Source organism: Sceloporus occidentalis, unplaced genomic scaffold (assembly GCF_023333645.1).
Source record: "Sceloporus occidentalis isolate IW3139 unplaced genomic scaffold, rSceOcc1.0.p SCAF_4, whole genome shotgun sequence".
NCBI lineage: Eukaryota > Metazoa > Chordata > Lepidosauria > Squamata > Phrynosomatidae > Sceloporus > Sceloporus occidentalis.
The window spans coordinates 181,997,585-182,016,710 of record NW_028316984.1 but is presented as its reverse complement, the minus strand read 5'-3'; the positions used below and the strand labels follow the sequence as shown (position 1 = coordinate 182,016,710).

The 19,126-nt window shown below is 42.4% G+C and overlaps 1 protein-coding gene across 5 annotated transcripts in view; it reads left to right on the top strand.

Annotated features, from left to right (window-relative positions):
• The first annotated feature begins 990 nt into the window (after nt 1-990).
• The window catches only part of BCL11B (BCL11 transcription factor B), a 175,207-nt gene continuing 157,071 nt past the window's right edge, over nt 991-19,126 (top strand). For all 5 annotated transcript variants that reach the window (XM_089522498.1, XM_089522496.1, XM_089522497.1 and 2 more), the window contains exon 1: nt 991-2,381. In XM_089522498.1, the coding sequence (XP_089378624.1) occupies nt 2,324-2,381 (58 nt within the window). In that variant the 5' untranslated portion in view covers nt 991-2,323. The remainder of the gene's footprint in view (nt 2,382-19,126) is intronic.

Below are 19,126 nucleotides of genomic sequence, written 5' to 3'. Positions count from 1 at the left end.
ATGATGGTGGTGGTGATGGTGGTGCTGGGGATGATGGGGAAGCCAATGGATCTCCGCAGCAAGCCAAGACCCGGAGCAGGTGGATCCAGCCCGAGCAGCGCCAGGGGATCCAGCCATCCAGCCAGCCTCCCCTCCATCCTCCTCCTCCTCTTTCTTTTCCTCCTTCCCCCTTCTGTCTCTCTCTCCTTCCTTCTCATGGCGGGGAGGGCTGGGGCTCTGCTTGGCTTCCCAACCTCCCTCCCCCCAACCTCCCGACTTCTTCTCCCAAATCCTGGAGTGTGTGTGTGTGTGTCTGTGGGGGGTGGCTCCATCCCATCCCAGTTGGGCCTCCATCCAGGGGCGGCTTTGGGGGGCAGAAGGGGATGGCTTTACTCTTGATCACCTCTCTCTCTCCCCCAAGACCTTGCCCCCCCCCCCAGGCCTCGCCAGCCTCAGCCCCGGAGAGGAAGAGGAGGCAGCAGACAGCGCTCCCACTGCCTCCTCTGCCTCCCTCCCTCCCTCCTTCCCTCCTTCAGCCGGGCTTCTCGCCTTCGGAGCTTTCCCTTTGGGGTCCTGGAAGGCAAGCCCGGCTCAGCCATCCCAGGCAGGAGGGGTCTGTGGGTTCAGCGGGGGCTGGGGGTGGCTTGGATTCCCCTCACAACCCCTTTCCTTCCTTTCTTTCTTCTTTCCTTCCTTTTCCTCCTTCCTCTTTTTCTTCTTTTCCTTCCTTGTTCTCTTCTGTCTTTCTCTTTCTTTCCTCCCTCCTTCCCTTCTTTCTCCCCTTCATTTCTTCCCTCTTTCCTTCCTTCCTTCCTTCCCTTCCTTTTTTCTTTTTCTTTCTCCCGCCCTCCCTCCCCTTTCATCCCTTCTTTCTCTCTTTCTTGTTCCTATTCCTTCCCTCCTTCATTCCTTCCTTCCCCTTTTCCTTCTCTCCTTCCTCCTCCTCTCTTTCCTCCCTTCCCCCTTTCATTCCTTCTTTCTCTCTTCCTCCCTTCCCCCTTTCCTTCTCTCTCTCTCTCTCTTCCTCCCCCCTCTCTTCCTCCTTCCTTCCTTCCTTCTCCTCCTCCTCCTCTTCCTCCTCTTTCTCCTTCTCTCCTCGCAGGGTACAGTGTTAAAAAGCCACCGCTAGTCGCCCCCAGTGCTCCTACTCTCGAGGTCTTTTTTGTCTCTAGAGCAGATTAAACGTCACGTCCGCACTTGAACTTGAATTTTATCCCATTGTACGGAGGCAGACCCAGCCATAGAGAGAGCGAGGCTCCCAGGGAACCAAGGACTCCGCCATCTTCACGCTCCTGGCCACCGGGGCGCCCAGGGCAGACAGACAGGCAGCCGGCCTCCCTCCCTCCCTGCCTGCCTCCTTCCCTCGCCAGCCAAAGCCTGGGCCAAGAAGCCAAGGGGAGGCAGGGCAAGACAAGGCAGGAGGGGGCCACTGGCCAAGCCAAGCCGCACTGCCCTCCTCCTGGGATGCCAACCCCTGGAGCCCATCCTGCTGGGGGCCCTTGAACTGCCCAGCAGAAGGAAGGAAGGAAGGAAGGAAGGAAGGAAGGAGACACACTTGGGGCCACCCCTTTCCCAAAGAGAGAGAGAGAGAGAGAGAAAGAGAGAGAGAGAGCATTGCCAGCCAAGGGCCAGCTTTTCTTGCCTGCTTTCCCCCTTCTTTCTCCCCCGACTTTTGAGCGATCCAATTTTTACTCTTTTCTTTTCAAAAGAGAAAGCCCTCTTTTCCTCCCTCCCTTCCTTCCTTCCTTCCTCCAGGTGGAAGAAGTGCACTTGAGGGTGCGTCTCCCCTCCTCTTTTCTTTCTCTTCCCCCTTCCTTTCTTTTTCCCCATCATCTTTTTCCTTTTCCCCTTCTCCTCTTAAGAAATACGAAAATACTAATAAAGAAAAAAAGTATCTCGGCGCTTGGTGAGAAAAGGGGAGGGAAGGGAAGAGGGAAAAGCCAGCATCTCCCTTCTCTCCCGAAGTTCAAGAAAAGACCTGGAAGCGGTGCGGGGGAAAGGGGGGAGAAGCCCCCAAAAGACCCTGGTCTGGCGGCTTCCATCCTGATGATGATGATGATGATGATGATGATGATCTTCTTGTGACTGAAGGAAGGACCTTGAGTGCGCCAAGCTGCAGCAGAGAGAGAGAGTTTCGCCTCTCTTCCATTCATCCTCTTGATTCTTCTTGATCGCGATTATTTTTTTTCTCCGCGAAGAAGAAAACTAGAAGAAGAGGAGGAGGAGGAAGAGGAAGGAGGAGGAGGCCAAGAGGAGGACCGCAGCCCCTTCCTGTCCCCCGATTGCCCCCCACAGCCGACCCAAGTCCAGCTCTCCGGGCGATGACCGTGTAAATGCCAGGGCAATGTCCCGTCGCAAGCAGGGCAACCCGCAGCACTTATCTCAAAGGGACATCCTCCCGCGTAAGTGGCAGCCAAAGAGAGGCACCCCAAGCCTCCCTCTTCCTGTGTTTGTGGGGATGTGGGGATGCGTGTCTGGGGGATCTGGGAGGGATGGGGAGGGGGTCGAGGGAGAGACGGGAAACTTAATGGGGGTCCTGGAGCGCAGGAGGAAAAAGGCTCCTGGTTTGGGGATGGAGAGTTGCTTCTTCTGAGGAGGAGAGCAGGAGGAGGAGGAGGATGGACCTTCCTCAAAGGAAGAGTTCAAGGGAGAGGAAGGTAGGTCGATGGGGACAAGAGTTCGAGGAGAAGGGAAGGGGATGCTGGTGGTAATAGTGATGGTGGTGTATCTTCTTAAAGGAAGATTTCAAGGGCGAAGGAGGTAGGTCGATGAGGGCAAGCTTTCTCTTTTTGGGAGGGAAGGGGATGATGGTGGTGGTCATGGTGATGGATCTTCCTTAAAGGAAGGTTTCAAGGGAGCGGAAGGGAGGTCCATAGGGGCAAGAGTTCTTTATATTTGGAGGAACGGGGATGATGGTGGTGGTAGTGATGGTGGTGAGTCTTCCTTGAAGGAAGATTTCAAGGGAGAGGAAGGTAGCTCGATGGGGGCAAGAGTTCTTTTTTTGGTAATGGTGATGGTGGTGGATCTTCCTTAAAGATTTGGAGGGAGAGGAAGGGAAGGGAGGCAAAAGTTGTGGGGGAGAAGGGAAGGGGATGATGGGGGTGGTGGTGGATCTTCCTTAAAGGAAGAATTCAAGGGAGAGGAAGGTAGGTCGATGGGGGCCAGGAAGGGAAGGGAGGAAGAGTTTGGGGAAGAAGGGAAGGGGGTGAAGGTGGGGATGCTGAAGGTGGGAAGAGGAGGAGAGAAGTGGAAAGAAAAGTTTGAGCTGGGTCTGCAAATGGGAAGGATGGAGGCGAGAGGAGCTTGGTTCCAAACTTGCCAGAAAGGAGAAGGAATCGGACGCCTTAATGGGAACCACCTGGAAGAAGAAGGGAGGCCGCCTGGGCCCCGCGATGGAGAGGAGGCAGCAGAGCTTTCTCGGCAGGGAACTGGGCAAAAGGAGACAGAGAGGCGCGGGTCTGGCGGACAGGTAGATTGAGACAGAAGAAAGAAAGAAAGAAAGAAAGAAAGAAAAGAAAGAAAGAAAGCGCTCCAAGATCGCCTCCTCTCCTTCCATCTTCCTCCAACCAGGTTCAGAGAGCAGGACACCTTTTGTGGACATGGGATGCATTATAGATCTCTCCTTAGAGGGAGAGATACATAGTATATATATATGTATCTCATAGAGGAAGCCTCTGTCTGGTGTACCAAGGTTGCATCCGCACTGGGGGAATAATCGGGTTTGAGCCCACTTTAACTGCCCTGGCTCAAGGCTGTGGCATTCTGGGGACGGTCGTTTGTTGGGGCACCCCCCAGAATGCCACCTTGAGCCAGGACTCTTAAAGTGGGCTCAAACCTGATTATTCCCCCAGTGCGGATGCAAGCCAGGTGTCCCCCCAAAGGAGAGGAGGACAGGTTTGTAAGGGAGCTGGGAAGTGAGGGAGAAAAGTGTGGGAAATTGGTGGCTTGTGGGGTGGGATGAAGGCTGAGGAAATGTATCTTTAATGTCTCCTATGTCTACACCATTTTGCACGGAAGGAGAGAGGGTTGGCAAAAGAGAGAGCGCCCAGTTTGCAAAAAAAGCCTTTGCACAAGTCCTGCAAAAAAATGCTCCACTTTTTTGTTTTTGCAAAGAGAAAAAAGGGGGGGGGGGCAGTGATGGTGGTGTTGGGAACCCACTGCACCCAGAAAGAGTTCCAGTGTGTGTGTGTGTGTGTGTGTGTGTATATAGGTGGGGGAAGAAGACTATTGCACCCAGAAAGAGTTTCAGGGCGCAAAGGAGAGATGGTGGTGCTGGTGGAGATCTTCCTTAAAGATTTAAAGATCTAGGGCGAAGTACCCTTTTGCACAAGAGGCGTGTGTGTGTGTGTGTGTGTGTGTGTGTTGTGTTTGTTGTGTGTTGGGGAGGTAGGATCCAAGAGTTGCTGAGGGAAGAGTCTTGGGGAGTCCCTATCCAAAGCATGAGGGGGGTGTCACTCAGCTGGAGACCTTTTCTTTGGAGAACCTCCTGCTCTCTTCATTCAAAGCAAGCCACCTTTCCTTCCAAAAAAGAAAAGAAAAGAAAAGAAACCCCACTTTCTTCTCCTTCCCTCCCTCTTCTTTGCTATTTCTTCTCCTTCTTCTTTCAGTTGAGAAACCCAACCCTTTGGAAGGTGCCTCTCTTGCCGTTCTGTTAGCCTTCTTCTGTCTTGGCGTTTTGCTGGGACGAAAATGCCTGGAGGGTAGTAGCGGTGCCCTCCTCTCACCAACTGGAAAGTAGTTTCTTTTAAAAAAATATAAGTTGTGTTTGAAGGATCGGAGGAGGGGGTGGTAGATGAGAAGACTGGAGGAGAAAGAAGGGAAGGGGGAAGGGGGGGGAAAAAGGATTGAAATCAGAGCCCAAACAAATCCAAAGCAAACGCCGAAAAGAACAGCTCCTTTGCAAGAGCCTTTTCCTTTTGCAAGGCAGCCTTTGCGCGTGGAGAGAAGGAGGGCGCCTGGTGTTTGCATGTGGATGAGCCCCAGAAAAGGAGAGGGTTGGAGGGGAAAAGAGAGAGAGAGAAATAGAATATGCATGCTACCTTTTCAAATAAATACATACAGTATACACCTCCCCTCCCTTCCCCCTCACTCCTGCAAGGCTAGCAGCCATCTGCCAGGATGACAGCGGTTTCTCTCTTTGCCTCTCCTTTGTTATCAGCATTTGGTTTTAATTTTTTAAATCTTACTTATAAGACTACCTCAGGATGGTCAGGGATCCAAGATGCTTGGGTTTTGGGATTGATTTATTTTTTGATTCCCCTCTTCTTTATGGATGGGTTTCTTTCTGCCCCATTCTCGGTATCTTTTCTGAAGCACCAATGAAGATGCATTTGTGCTCAGCCTTTCCTTGGATTTGGAGCGCTTGTTTCCCAACTGTGATGGTGCTGAGTCCCCAGATAATGTGTGTGTGTGTGTGTGTGTGTGTGTATAAAGTAACCACTACCAAACCCAAACAGACCAAGCACAGAACACTGCAAACTCTCTTTTTAATTGAGAAAATCTAGCCTTTTGCTTTGAAAGAGAGAAGGGGGGGTTCCTCTCTTTCCCTCTCTGAGAATTCCAACTTATTCAAAGCAAACTAGATTCCTTTTCTTTTTCTGCATGCTTTGCACGAGGAGCTTGGTTTTTGGACACTGGGGTGGGGAAAGCTAGGGAAAAGGTGAGAAGGGCAATACTGCATGGAAATGTAAGAGGAGGAGGAGGAGGAGGAGGAGGAGGAGAGAAAGGCAAAATTTTGGCCAGGTAGGTTTGTGTGTGGATTTCAGACCTTTCTCTGTTGTGAAAATGAGAGCTCTAAATGATTTGGGTTGAACTCTGAAGGTGTTTTGGAAGCTACCCCCAAAGAGCTGCCTGCACAGTGTGGATTAATGGAGGAAGAAAAGGCTTAGACCCCACAGAGAAAGAAACTCTTAATTCTCTGTCTCTCCTATACTTCTTCCATCCATCCTTCCATCTGGTAGAAAAGGCTTAGATCCCACAGAGCAAGAAATTCTGATTCTCTCCTTACATCTTCCATCCATCCTTCCCTCTGGAATAAAAGGCTTAGATCCCACAGAGCAAGAAATTCTAATTCTCTTTTTCTCTTTATTTCTTCCATCCATCCTTCCATCTGGAAGGGGCTAAACAAGGGGAGAGTGGCCACATGAGCTGTGCAAAAAAGTAGGGGAGAGACAGAGAGGCCATGGGTACAAATGGTGTGTGTGTATCTGTGTTTGTGTGTAGATCAGAATGGGAAAAGTCCACAAGAATGTTTAAACTATAAAGATTTCCAGAAAAATGGTAGTGTATGTGTGTGTATATGTGCCTTCAAGTCTCCTGTCGACTCCACGCATTTCATAGGGTTGTGTTAGGCGACATAGGTGTTAGGTAACCCCATGAATTTCATAGGGTTGTGTTAGGCAAGGGAGAGGTGGTTTTGGCCAGTTCCTTCTGAAATATAACTTTCAGCACCTGGCATTTGAGTTCGACCCATTTATAGGAAGGAGTTATGCATGAATTAATGAGGAGCCTGCTAAAAGAAAAGGAAAAGGAAAGGAAAGAAAAATCAAACCCAGGGAAGTTTGAAAAAAAGCACAGAAAGAAAGTTCTCTTCCCCCCCTCTTCTTTTCTGAATGAATCTGATGTGTTTTGAGAACTGCAGCTATTTGATGACTCACTGTCAAGCAACCTGTCAGGAGAGAATGGCGCTGCATTTCAGCTACCCTCCTAAACAGGGTCAGTTGTGAAAGCAAGGAGGGGCAAATGGGTTGAATGTTGACCCTCTTCATTGGAGTCTTTAAAGGGGGTTTTTTTGTCTCTGTGGATGCTGAAAGATATGCTATCCCAAATGACAAACAAACAGAGAGTGAGTGTGAAAGGAGGGGAAAAAATCATTTTGCGCTCTGGTATTATACATGGTTCCTTAGAAGTAAGCACAGCTCAGTAGGTTTTGGCCCCAAGTAAGTATGCATAGGATTCGCAGTCGAAAGGGTACAATCCAGATTCAGATCAGATCAGCAAAATATTGTGTTACTGTCCACAGAAATAGCTCTCTGATTTTATTATCTTGGTATTTTTTACTTATTCGTTTAGAGCTATGATGCCAGTGAGACTCTTCCCAAATGAGTCCTCATCTGTTTGTGGTAGATGAAGAGCCGATGGATGAGCAAATCTGGATTTGTCTCCAATGGTGGCTTCCTGTGAAAATACAGAAAAAGTTACATAACGTTTAGAAAGTGAACATGAGATCTTGATTAAAACCCAGACAGATAAGGTATAGAATTTTTCTGTATGAAGGACAGTCACTCTGGCTCAATTTCTACAACAGATTTTTTTTTTTGGTCTAGTTGCTAAAACAGGGACATTGTTCTGCATTTTAGGAATGGTGGAATATATTAGAATGAAATCAGAGTAACCTTCAGATTAAATGACCTTCACTTGTAAAACAAGGTTGAACTCACTTAAAGAAATTGTGTGTGTGTGTGTGTGTGTGTGTGTGTGTGTGAGAGAGAGAGAGAGAGAGATACCTGGGGAAAAAACATCCATATACAGAAATTTCAATTAGATTTCTAAAGTTCCTGGCCAACAGGTTACTTGCTAGGGTTTTCTGATTTCACCCTCTTGATCTTCACTGCTCACATGATTTCAGTGGAGAGAAAACATCTTCTATTACTTTTCCAGGTTTTTAAAAAGGGTTTCCTGTAGTAGAAAAGGTCATTTGAAGATGTTCAAGAAAACTAACAGTCAAAGCCGATCACATCCCATTGGTGTAACTAAAGAATCAGCTAGAAAGGAAATTATAGGCTGCATTTTTTGGCAAACCTGTAGGGCTGTAACACATGCCTGTCTCTCACAGGTGTTACAAGCTGAGCCTAGGAAAGGCTTTGAAAATATGCATTCTTCATTCCCTGTATCCAAGCTGCACCTTTTCAGGTTGTACATGATCATTTTTTACTTAAAATTGCAAACATCAAAGAGCTTTTTATTCCTGCATTTGTTTTGTTTTGAAATACACCCCCCATGCCCCCCCCCCCGAATTTGGATACTTCCTAGCATTTTCTCACTGTCTTCATGCTTTCTTAGAGTTGTTTTGATTTGCTCAGGATAAGAAATGGCTTTATAAGTGGATGATGGAATAAGAAACAGCTTTGCTTTTCATTGGTAGGGAAAACACAGCAGAGAGTATTTTGTCAAGCTTATTGAAGCATGCTAGTAAGCATGGCTAAAACTCCTTTTCACCCTGTGTAATACAGTCAGTTATTCGCAAAATGCGTGTGCATTTGTATTTGTGTGTGTGTGTGTGCCTTTTCCAAGGCTCAATTGCCTTGTGTTTGTTGAGCAATGGTCTGCCTGCCTGCTTAGGGAAGAACACAAACAGTGAATGAATGAATGTGGTCCAGGCAGAGGAAGCCAAATTATAGATGTTAGTGGTTCTAGTTGGCACCCATTCTCCTTTCCTTATCAGAACTTAGTGCGCTTTGAGCGTGAACGATTAGTTTAATACATTTTGCACAAGGGTTTTCTTTCCCCCTTTACATTTCCTATTTAGATTGCCCTGCACCCTCTTTGTTTGTTGTTACAAAATACTTTCCAAAATAAACTTCACTAGCTTTTCAGCTGAATTGCAAGTCATATTTTTGCCTTGCGGTGCTCAGTAGTTTGTTGTGACGGCTAGGGGGCGCTCATAGTCTGTCTCATACCAAATTCTGGTTCCCGGCACCAGTGGAGGCAAGGGAAGAATATGGAGAACAGATATGGTTTGCACTGCTGCAAAAAAGAATGTTTTAGATGTAAAGTTGTGGTATCGATTTTCATGCCGAGATCTATACACTACAAGATGAGAGAGATTGCTAGTTAGATAAATCTATTTTTTAAGCAAATTATGACTGATTAAACAGCTCTGGCAAGATAGATGCCTTTTAATTAAAATTAGTTTTTAACAGTGTCTTTTACTGTCAACGGCTTGTCTTTCCGTTCGCTGTTCTGAGATACTGGATTAGCTGAGAGCAAAGGGTAGGAGCATGCACAAGTATGAAAATGTATATGCACATAATGATTAATTTGCCTTCTGTATGGGTTCAGATTTGTCCATGCTGAGCCTGAAAGATTGTTACAGGGGAATATATACATATGATTATTGTGAATAACAATGCCGGGCCGGTCGAGCTAAATCTAAAAGAAAACATGGTCAAATAGATTGTGCATGTGTGTGCATGCAGTTGTATATGTAGCACACACACATTTCCACACATCTTTTTACTATATATATGTGCACAAAAATACCAGTGTATGTTGTGAATTACAAAGATATGCCAACTATGGCAAAATCTTTAACAAGCTTTATTTTTACTAGGAAAAATGTATTTGTCCATAGTTGTGCATCTCAAGATCCCTTTGCTCTATGCTGATGTGTTTATGCACAAATTCAGCAGAAGAGTAATTAATAGGCTAATACATACAAATATAGTTCACAGTAGTGAATATTTAATGAAACCACATCTTTCAAAAACTGTGTGCTAGTGCAGGTATGCTTATTCAAATGGTTAATACCTACACATGGAATTTGTGCCGCTTGCATACAAATTTCAGAATGTAGTAACAGATAAAATAGTTGTTGAATGCATACAAATATTATGCACCGTTGTGAAGTTGTAAAGCCACCAAAACCTGCCTGTTTATAATGATGACTATGGAGGTCAGAAATCTACATGGACAGGTTGTCTTTAATAGCTCAGCCTGTCTTAAAATTGAACATAAGTATTTCCTGTTTAAAAGGAATGGAACTCAGGCTTCAGTATGAAAAAGTTTCTCTCACTCTGTCTCTTTGTGCACATGTAAAGAAATGTGTGTTTTTGTGTGTGTTCTGACTTATGCACACCTTGTTCATTTTGACAATCGTGGATACTCTTCCTTGTCCAAATGCTTATGTAAAGAGAATCTGAAATTGTCAGGAAGGCATGACCACGGAGAAGTTTTATTAGCTTATGGTATTGTTAGCTCTTCCACAGTTTTCTTTCTCAAAGTATGGCACAATCTGTGGGTATATGTTCTCTACTGACAGGGTAGAGGGCTTCATTTGAACTTGAAAGAGAAATAAATTAGGTCAGACAAAAGAGTAGGGCTGTCATCCACTGTACGAAAAGCCTTCAGTCTCCTCTAGACAGGGCCTGCAATTTATCTGATGATTTCTCTACTTCGTTTAGCGTTCTCATTCACTTTGTTGGAAGCACAGAAACAGGCGGGCAGTTGATTTGACTAACCTGGAAGATGAAGTGATCAGAAAGTCACGTTCCTTTCCACTCTCTGTCATTCTTGCAAAATAAAAGAAAATCCTCCTGATTTTTTGTCAACAATAGTTTGCTAAGGTCCTGGGACTTTTAAACTTTTCACAATGTTTTTTAAAAATAAACAAAATTAGCATTTGGAGACCAAGGAGAGTCATGTGCCATTCTAGACGTTTAAAGTATACCTTAAGAAGATGTTTAAGTGTTTCCAACCTATTCTTTGTTTCTTTCTGAAACAGTATTTCTACACCTTTTTTTCTTAGTGGATCCCAGTTTAAAGGGACAAATGAGATTAGAAAATAATTATTATAGCACGATCCTGTGCATATTTATTCATTAAGAATTAGAATTCATTCTCAATATATTCAGTGTTCATTTACTCCGGTGTAAGTTTGCATTAGGATTGAAATTGAAAAGTACCTTTTGGGGCCTTTACACTTTAGTAATGGCATTAAAAACACAGCACGAAGGTTATATACAGCCATTATAATGTAGAGATAATGCAAAAGAGCCAGGGCACAGTTCTTTTGTATAAAGTTGTGCAGCACTCATTTCAGAACTTAGGCTGCAATCCTGCATTCCGTTATGTGTTCACTCAGGACTACAGTGGGACCGAAGCATGAGAAGTGTGCATAGGCATATGCATATATCTTTATAACAAGACGAGGGGAAACCAGCACTTAGAACAGAGCGGGCATTACTGATAAATGTGCGATCCTTCCAACGGCTGTTATAGTGACACCTTCCTTCTTTTCTGCTTATTTACTTTCATAAAATGTCCTCATGTAGTCTCTAAGCAGCCGCTTTTCCAGCTTCAGCCGCGAAGGCGTTTGTGTGTTCACAGTAAGTTACAGCTTCACAAAATCATTTAGGTTTATTCCTGCCCCCTACTTCTTCCTTCGGAAAGCTGGGAGGGGGAACTGTCAACTAAATCTTTACTATATCTTGGGGGCTGTTAAGCTGCATGGCAACCCCTCCTGTTGTTCTTCCCAAAGAGAGTAGTTACACAGATGTATGTTTGTATCCAAAAAGGGTTTTTGGAGAACAAATGAAAAGACACACTTAATGTTTCAGTAGACATACACTAGGATGGGAGAAGAAGGAGGTGGAATGTGGTGATAATCATACCAGAACATCATCATGTTCTGGCAAAAGTGACCCCAGATTGGGTTTGATTAATCCTATAGCATTTGCAGGAACCTGCTTGGGTTTATTTTATTTATATTTACTTGTGCATGACTTTCAGCTAAGTGCAAATAATTCATTTCTTATTAGGAAGCAGCTAATGATTTCTGTGGGCACTGAAACAGTTTGGTGGGAATGTGTGTGTTTATATGTGTGTGTATTTGTGTGTGGTTATAAAGAATGAAGAGAGACTGATTGTATGCAGAAAGTAACTTTCACTTCACTTTAAAAATGACTTCGTAACAAGCTGGCAGAATATGTTGAGTGCTGTCTTCTGCATAAGTTGAACGATGTTTCAAGTAAAGTTTGGATGTGGATAATGGTGATGATGTACAACCCTCTTAAATCCCCCTGCCTTCTGAGACAGGCACTTGACAAAGGTCCAACCTGTGTTTCAATCCACAACAGAAACCAAATGCATTGATTTTTCTCATTTGAGTTATTCTCTTGTTCATATATTGCTAAGAATCTATAATTCAGACAGCCTTCTTCTGGTACAGCCAAAAATATAGAAATTGTCTATATAAACTTCCTCCTCCTTTTTGAGTAGCCTCCTCCCATTTGTTCCTATTTAGTTTTAACTAAAACAAATCTATTCACAAAGGAACAAAGAAAGCTTTTATATCACAACATCTCAATCCTTGATTATCTGTGAAGATTTACAGCTTTTGTGTTCTATACAAGAACCTGTACATTTAGCCTCTCAGTTGCAATAAATCTGTTTCTTCATCCCTTCTTCTGCACCCCTATCAACTAGTTTATTTAGCAATATGTTCATCATCTTTGTTCCCTTAAGGGGTGTGTGTGTGTGTGTGTGTGTGTGTGTGTGTGTGTGTGTGTGTGTGTGTAGCTTTATGATTTTGGTCAGGACAGAGATATATCTTACTATAAAAATTTACAGAAGTGGGATTGGATAATTCTGAATATTCTAAAGGCTTGTAATAATCAAAGCTCCAGGCAGTTTGAGCCACCATTTTGTAAGTTTTTGAATTGCTACCATAAGATTGGTAGATGATCAGCCCGCTGTAAAATTAATATTTGTGTTGGAAGATGGTAGACATTTTTTTTTATTTTCAAATCATTTCACCCCATCTTTTTCTTGCAATTTGTTTTCTCTGGTTTTGGAGGTATTTGTCCTACATTCAAGTTACTGGTGAGGTTTGCTAGTTTTGCAAAAGGTATCGGACTTTCAGGTTTACAGAGGAGTGTCAAAACTCACAGTCATGCAAAAATACCCTTTCAAATGTATTCAGTCTAAACAAATAATTCTGAACTATTCCTCTTGAAAATAATCAAAACTGTGGTTTTCCTGCTTTCCAGAGTACCTGGAAGCCATTACACTGAACAGTGGTGTTTTGCAAATTAGTGCTCAAAACTGTGGTATGTGCACCCCGAAAAATCTCTCTTCCATCTTCTGGGCACATACTGAGTTACCAATGACTATCATGTTTATAACAAAACTTCAGTGGACATGACCAAATGATGAGTAGGGATTATGGAGAGTGAACCTTCTTTCTTGAATGTTGTAGTTTTTAGACTTGACTATTTTTGTTTAAATGTGCCTTTGAGACTCACTTGTACTGAGATGTGTGTTGCTTGTGAGTGCATTTAGGAATGTGGAAAATGAATGTGTATATTACGTAGTGCAGAATTTATAAATTCTTATAGCCTTTCGAAACTGGTTTATAAAAGTTGCTACAAAATTGGGCAATCCACAGTTTTGTCTAGCACTGGTTACCCCTGTTAGTTGTATGTGACTAGATAATAGCTATTTATAAGCTTGATATGGGCAAATTTAACTAAGCTTGTGTTGTGAAAATGCTTCCAGCACCATTATGGATGCGTTTGTAGTGCTCTCTGGATCTGTTGCAACACCTGCTCCAGTCCACACACAACTTGCACATGGCTCAAATTAACAATCTTGATCAACCATAGTAATACTATTGGCTAGAATAACATTTCTCTCTTCTCCCACATAAGCCTGAGCATCACCATTCCCGTTCCTTTTCTGTGAAAACCTATGTCCGTGTCAGCACAAAAGTTCCAAAATGAAATATCACAGCATGCAGGGCTGTGATATTAACAAAGCTCAGTCACAATGAAACCTCTAAATGTTAATTTTCTCAGTTTGAGAATACTTTTCAGGCTAAATAATAAAATAAAATAAATTATGGCAATGGGTTGGTAGATAGCAGTTTCCCATGAATTGTGTTTTTTGAAACTGATGGCATCTTTAAGATGCTTGTTAAGTGATTGACCCATACTGTTTTCTTACTTGCAATAGTGTAATTCTTAAGGAAGAAGGGTGGGGTGGGGAGATAACTGCTGATAGAGGCATAACATCAATATAAAGCATAGTTTATGGGCAGCATTTTAAGATGAAAGCAGTTTTACCCAAGTGGGCGGCAAGGTAAAGCTATTGAGTGTAAGAGTTGATGGTTTCTTCACCCACCCAAGATTCAGAATTCTGGGTGCAGCTGCTGGGAGATCCTCACAGGAGACAGAAGTAGGAGACTCGGTCCAATATGTCTTTGAAGTTAGGATTTCCCTGTAGAGGGGTGCAGCTGGCAAATGCTGCATGATTCATCAGTTCATCATTACAAAACACAGTCAGATCTGGTTAATCTGCAGTCTGCTCATCTGGGTCTATGGAAAGATTTACATGGTAACCAACCTTACAGTACCCATGGTGATTGCTGCACCCGCTGGCACCTCTGCAGATGATCATAGAAGAAGCATTTCCATCAGCTTCTGGCTGGAAGCATAGCTCTGATGTTGTGTAGATCCCAGGTATCCTTATCACCAGTGAGAGAGAATGATTATTTGCCATTAATTTTTGAGGAAGTGGCAGAGTAAAGTCTTTGAACGCAGCAAGACATTGACCCATACTAAGAACCTGGGTTGTTTTTTTGTTTTGGTCCTTCCCTAAATATTAATAAAAATGACCCTCCCCCATTTCCATCCTGAGTGCAAAGGTTTAAAAAGGTGAGTGACATACTGTCATCTGCATTTTAAAATTTAAGTTTAGGTCACATAAATACTGTTTTTGGAAGTAAACACAATCGCAAATAGGGCCACTATAACTGATGCATTTTTGTTAAGACAATGAAAATGAGAAATGTGAATGCAACAAACATGTGTCCTTTGGGAACAGTTGTCAAGTAGGTGTGGCTGGATGTAGCTTTCTGTTGTTTACTGTATGGTCGGGCAAACCTGCCTTTGCCGTTACATGATTTGCAAAATCAGGAGCTTGATTCAAGGTCTATGGCAGCATTTACATTTGACCTGTATGGTTTCTTGACTCATGCCTAGTAATATTCGTAAACGAATTCCATTCCTGAGAAGGAGATCTAAACCTAGTAGTGTTAGATATGAATTACCTTTGCTTCTTAACACTCTTCCTGCCCCAGCCTTAAGATATTTCAAATCCGTGAGAGTTTTACCAGACAAAAATTAGTGGCATTAGTGGTGTCGGTTTGCAAAACCTCTGAAGAACAGCCTAAGCCATTTAAACTGTGCTCTGTTTCAGTCAATTGGAATGCAGGGCTTTTGATCCTGCTGTTTATACAACTTAGCAATAATAAGGATGATAATAAAATTATTATCACAACCATATATCATTATTAGAAGAAAAAGGAAGTGGTATTGATAGGTTCTGATATTCCAGAGACCATATCTGAACTTGGAGCATTCCATTTAATTTCATGAGCCGAAACCTAGTTAGAGTACCAGCTAGAATAAATCCATTGAATTGATGGAACTTGCATAGGTGTTGTTTTACTAAGTTCCCATTGATTCAGATGGGTCTACTCTATTTGGGAGTAACAATTGGATATAGACCTTGGTCAGTGGGCTAAGAGCTAGCATGGTCTAGTAGTTTGAATGTTGGATTACAACTTTGGAGATTAGAGTTTGAAGTCCCTCTTGGCCATGGGAGCCCACTGGTTGATCTTGGGCAAGTCACAGTCATTCAACCTCAGATGAAGGCAAAGGGAAACCTCCTCTGAACAATCCCACTCTGAACAAAGACAAGAGAACTCTGTGATAGGTTTGCCTTAGGGTTGTCATAAGTAATAAGTGACTTGAAGGCATACACACAAAAAGAAGACTAGTGAAAATTTAGTGATACTGGTCTGATTTTCTGTTATTAAAGGGTCAAATTAGTAGCAGACTAATAATAAATAATAATAAAAATTTTATTTGTATACCGCCCTTCCATCGATCAGGGCGGTGAACAACACAATAACAATACAGAAACACCATAAAAATATAATACAGTCATATTAAAAACAAAATTAAAACACCATCAGCCGATCACCATTGTCATCGGGGGGTGGGTGGGTGGGTGGGGAGACCAGCTGGAACTTCATTCGGGTTCCAGCTTCATTCGACTACACAAAAGGGAAGTATTTTATATCTTTGTATGTATATGTAAGGTCTCCAAGCACATAGAGACACTTAGGCTTAAGAATAGAGAAGGGTTATTATGACAGCATGGACAGTCTTCAGACTTGTGTGATCTGTTTCTCCCCCGTCAAATCCACCCAGCGGAGCCAGAAAGGGCAAGATCTTATACTCCTTTAGTACAGTATAAATGTGCGGCAGTGTCATTATGCTGAGCCAAGCACACACGAGGCACCATGGTTTTGAATTCACCATTGCACAATTGTTGATTAACTCCCTGCCTGCCAAATCAAAAGTGAGAGACAGGGGATGGTGTGTGCACTTGTGGAAGGATTGGCTGTACTAGTGGCAGTGATCGCACAACTTTTGAGAAAATACCCACCTCTTGTGCAGCCATTTGTAAGCCATTATAGTCCCCCCATAGAAGTCTGGTCATATTATGAGTATAGTTGGGCAGACATACATTGAGGATTAAAGGGTACCTTTGAGTACATGGGAAACCCAGGAAAGTTTGTTTTTAATATAGAGTAGAGCTCTCAACCTTTTCATACAAAAATCAATTTCTGCCCTACCCTCATCCCCATTCTACATTTTGATAGAGAGAGGGGTATTTATAGTTGTTCCTATTGTAAAACAGTTGGAACTTGGAAAGTCTTGCAGATCACTTGCAACTTAGGGGGAAATCTACCAGTAGATCCTAATTCACTTGTTGTATATTCTTTGAACATTGCTAGCCCATGGTTTAAGTAAGAGGCCCTTCTGCAGGATGATGAAATCTCCCTCCCCAAAACTCTGTGTTCCATAACATGCTTGGAGGATGCATTCTGGCATAGTATTTCATTTCATCTTTGGAGGTAAATAAAGCTATCTTAAATCCTCTCCTTTTTTGTGATTTATTTATTTCCTTCAAGTGCAGGTGTTGGAGTAAAGCTCTCCCTTGTCAAAAGAACTGAGGCCTAGGCACACTCAGACAGAAAGTGTGAGGAGCTTTAGGCACTACCACATCTGTGCATAATGTGTTGAGACCAGTTTGGGTACTGTCCATTTTCTGTAGTTTGTGCCTTTGAGCTCAAACTACAGAGCACTCATCTTGTGAAAGATCCTTTGATGTAAAGGCCAGTCTGTTAGGAGTGGTGTCTATTGGATCAGAATGCTTTTTAACTTCCATCAAAACTTGATGCTATTGAAGGAAAAGATTGTGAAACATAAATAGTTTTGCATCTGGCTATTTATGTGCTAGTTGATACAGAGGTGTAAAAGCTTGATTCTTAGATCCTGAAAAATAGATGGTCATTAAAAAGAGAGAGAGAGAGGATATTATAGTACTGTAATTTCTATTAGTTTCCTGTGAAAAGGCCCTCCAAATTTTTGATCAAATTCCAATGAAGTACCAATGCCTGAATTTTTCTCACCCATACATAGAAAGCATATGTATAATATATAATTTATATGTCCAGTCTTTCATTAAACAGTGAATTATACTCTAGCTGTCCCACAAGCATATCCATGATATCTTAAGATTAGTTGTTTTATTTCTTTACTGATTTTGTTTTATGCTGTTACGTATGTTCTTTTTGTTGTCCTTGTTTTTAAATTCATTTCAAAATTAAATACATTTCCTTGAGAATATATGTTCTCTCTTTATTGATTAAGAGACAGAGATTCCAGAACACATTGGCCATATTGTGGACCACACATACGTAAATCAGTAGACCTGCTCTGCAGTGAGAAAATTAGATGCAGCACCTACTGTATACAACAATCTACATGCCTTATTAAATTAGAACCAGAATTACAATAACTTAAAAAACTTTTATTGGTTCCTTTGAAAATGACAATGATCATTGCAGAATGCTTTTTTTCAGAGAAATCATAAAACTGATTTTCTAAAATGATTTTCTAAAATGTTGAGACTGTCAAAGAGTGAAAAGGATAACACATTTTCAAAAAAGAAACGCCATTACAGGCTGCTTGTTGGGGTGGGAGGAGAGGTGGAGTGTATTTTCTAGGCATGGCTGTATATGGACATAACTTCTTAAGTTCAAATGTGAGTGAAATGAAGATGCCAACTTGGGCAAATAAAACGAAGGGAAAATGCAAGGGTGAGTCTAATGATTTCTGATTCCAAGAAAACCTTGCAAAACAGGAGAACTGTTTGTTAAACTTACACACAGACATATAGACACGCATACACAGTATAATTCTTCTAAGGCAACTTAAATAATTAGTTAGAGAAAAGAAAAGACTCTTATGATCAAAATCAGTTGGTTCAGTTGAAAAAGATTTTGAAATTGTGACAGACTGGGTCTGAAAGTTTAGGAAGTGATGTAGTTTTCTTTCTTTCTTTCCTTCCTTCCTTCCTTCCTTCCTTCCTTCCTTCCTTCCTTTCACTGCATTAAAAGAAAGATACCCTGCATCAAAAATATGAAAGATTTTAAAAATAATACCAACCTTATTAGTATATATGCATACTTAAAGCGCTGTAATTTCAGAAGCACCCCTAACTTTAAAAAGCAGAGCAGAGTAGATTTCTTTCCTTTTCCTCCTTTGCTAGCTGTTGTTTCCTCCTTATGTACCTTAGCTCACTTCAGTGCTACTTGCTTTGCCTCTTCCAGTTCTTTTACCTTTATCTCCTTTTGTTCATGTGTGTTTTAATATTTTGACACCCTGCTCCCACCTAATAAGAATTCTTTTTAGAAACAGTACATATGTTGTCTAAAGGAGTCTTTTCACTGCACTCGTATTTTTCTTTCTTTCTTTCCCTTTTGGCTCTAAAATTATGTATATGTAATTGGTAATTAAAGGTGCAAGCTCTCTTCAATACAAACAGTATTGCTCAATGTTAGATCATTAAAGGGAACAGAAGCACTAAATAATTACCTTTTGCATTGTGACAAACCGTTCGCACAGAAATCCACTCATTTCCCGCTCAGCACTGGGGTTATGATTACATTTTCACGATGGCAAAGAGTCTTTTCATAAAATAAATTGGTAAATTAATTACGTTGCATTGTCTACCAACTGCTTTTAAAGTAAACTTAGAAGAAGGGTTGGGGGGAAGTAATTAATGGGTTTCACACACCATGCATTATGCCTAGAGTTGAGTTACCTAGTGGATTAATTTGGCTACAAGTAAGTAAAGGAAACTCAAAAGCTTTCATGCAAGCATCCTCTATTCCTTGGACCACATCTTGTTCTAACACCTCCGTTGACTGTAAGAGATGTTGGCGTAAGCTTAATTTGAACTGCTGTGAATATAACAAGCTGAGTTGTGATATGCTTCTAATTCTTACATA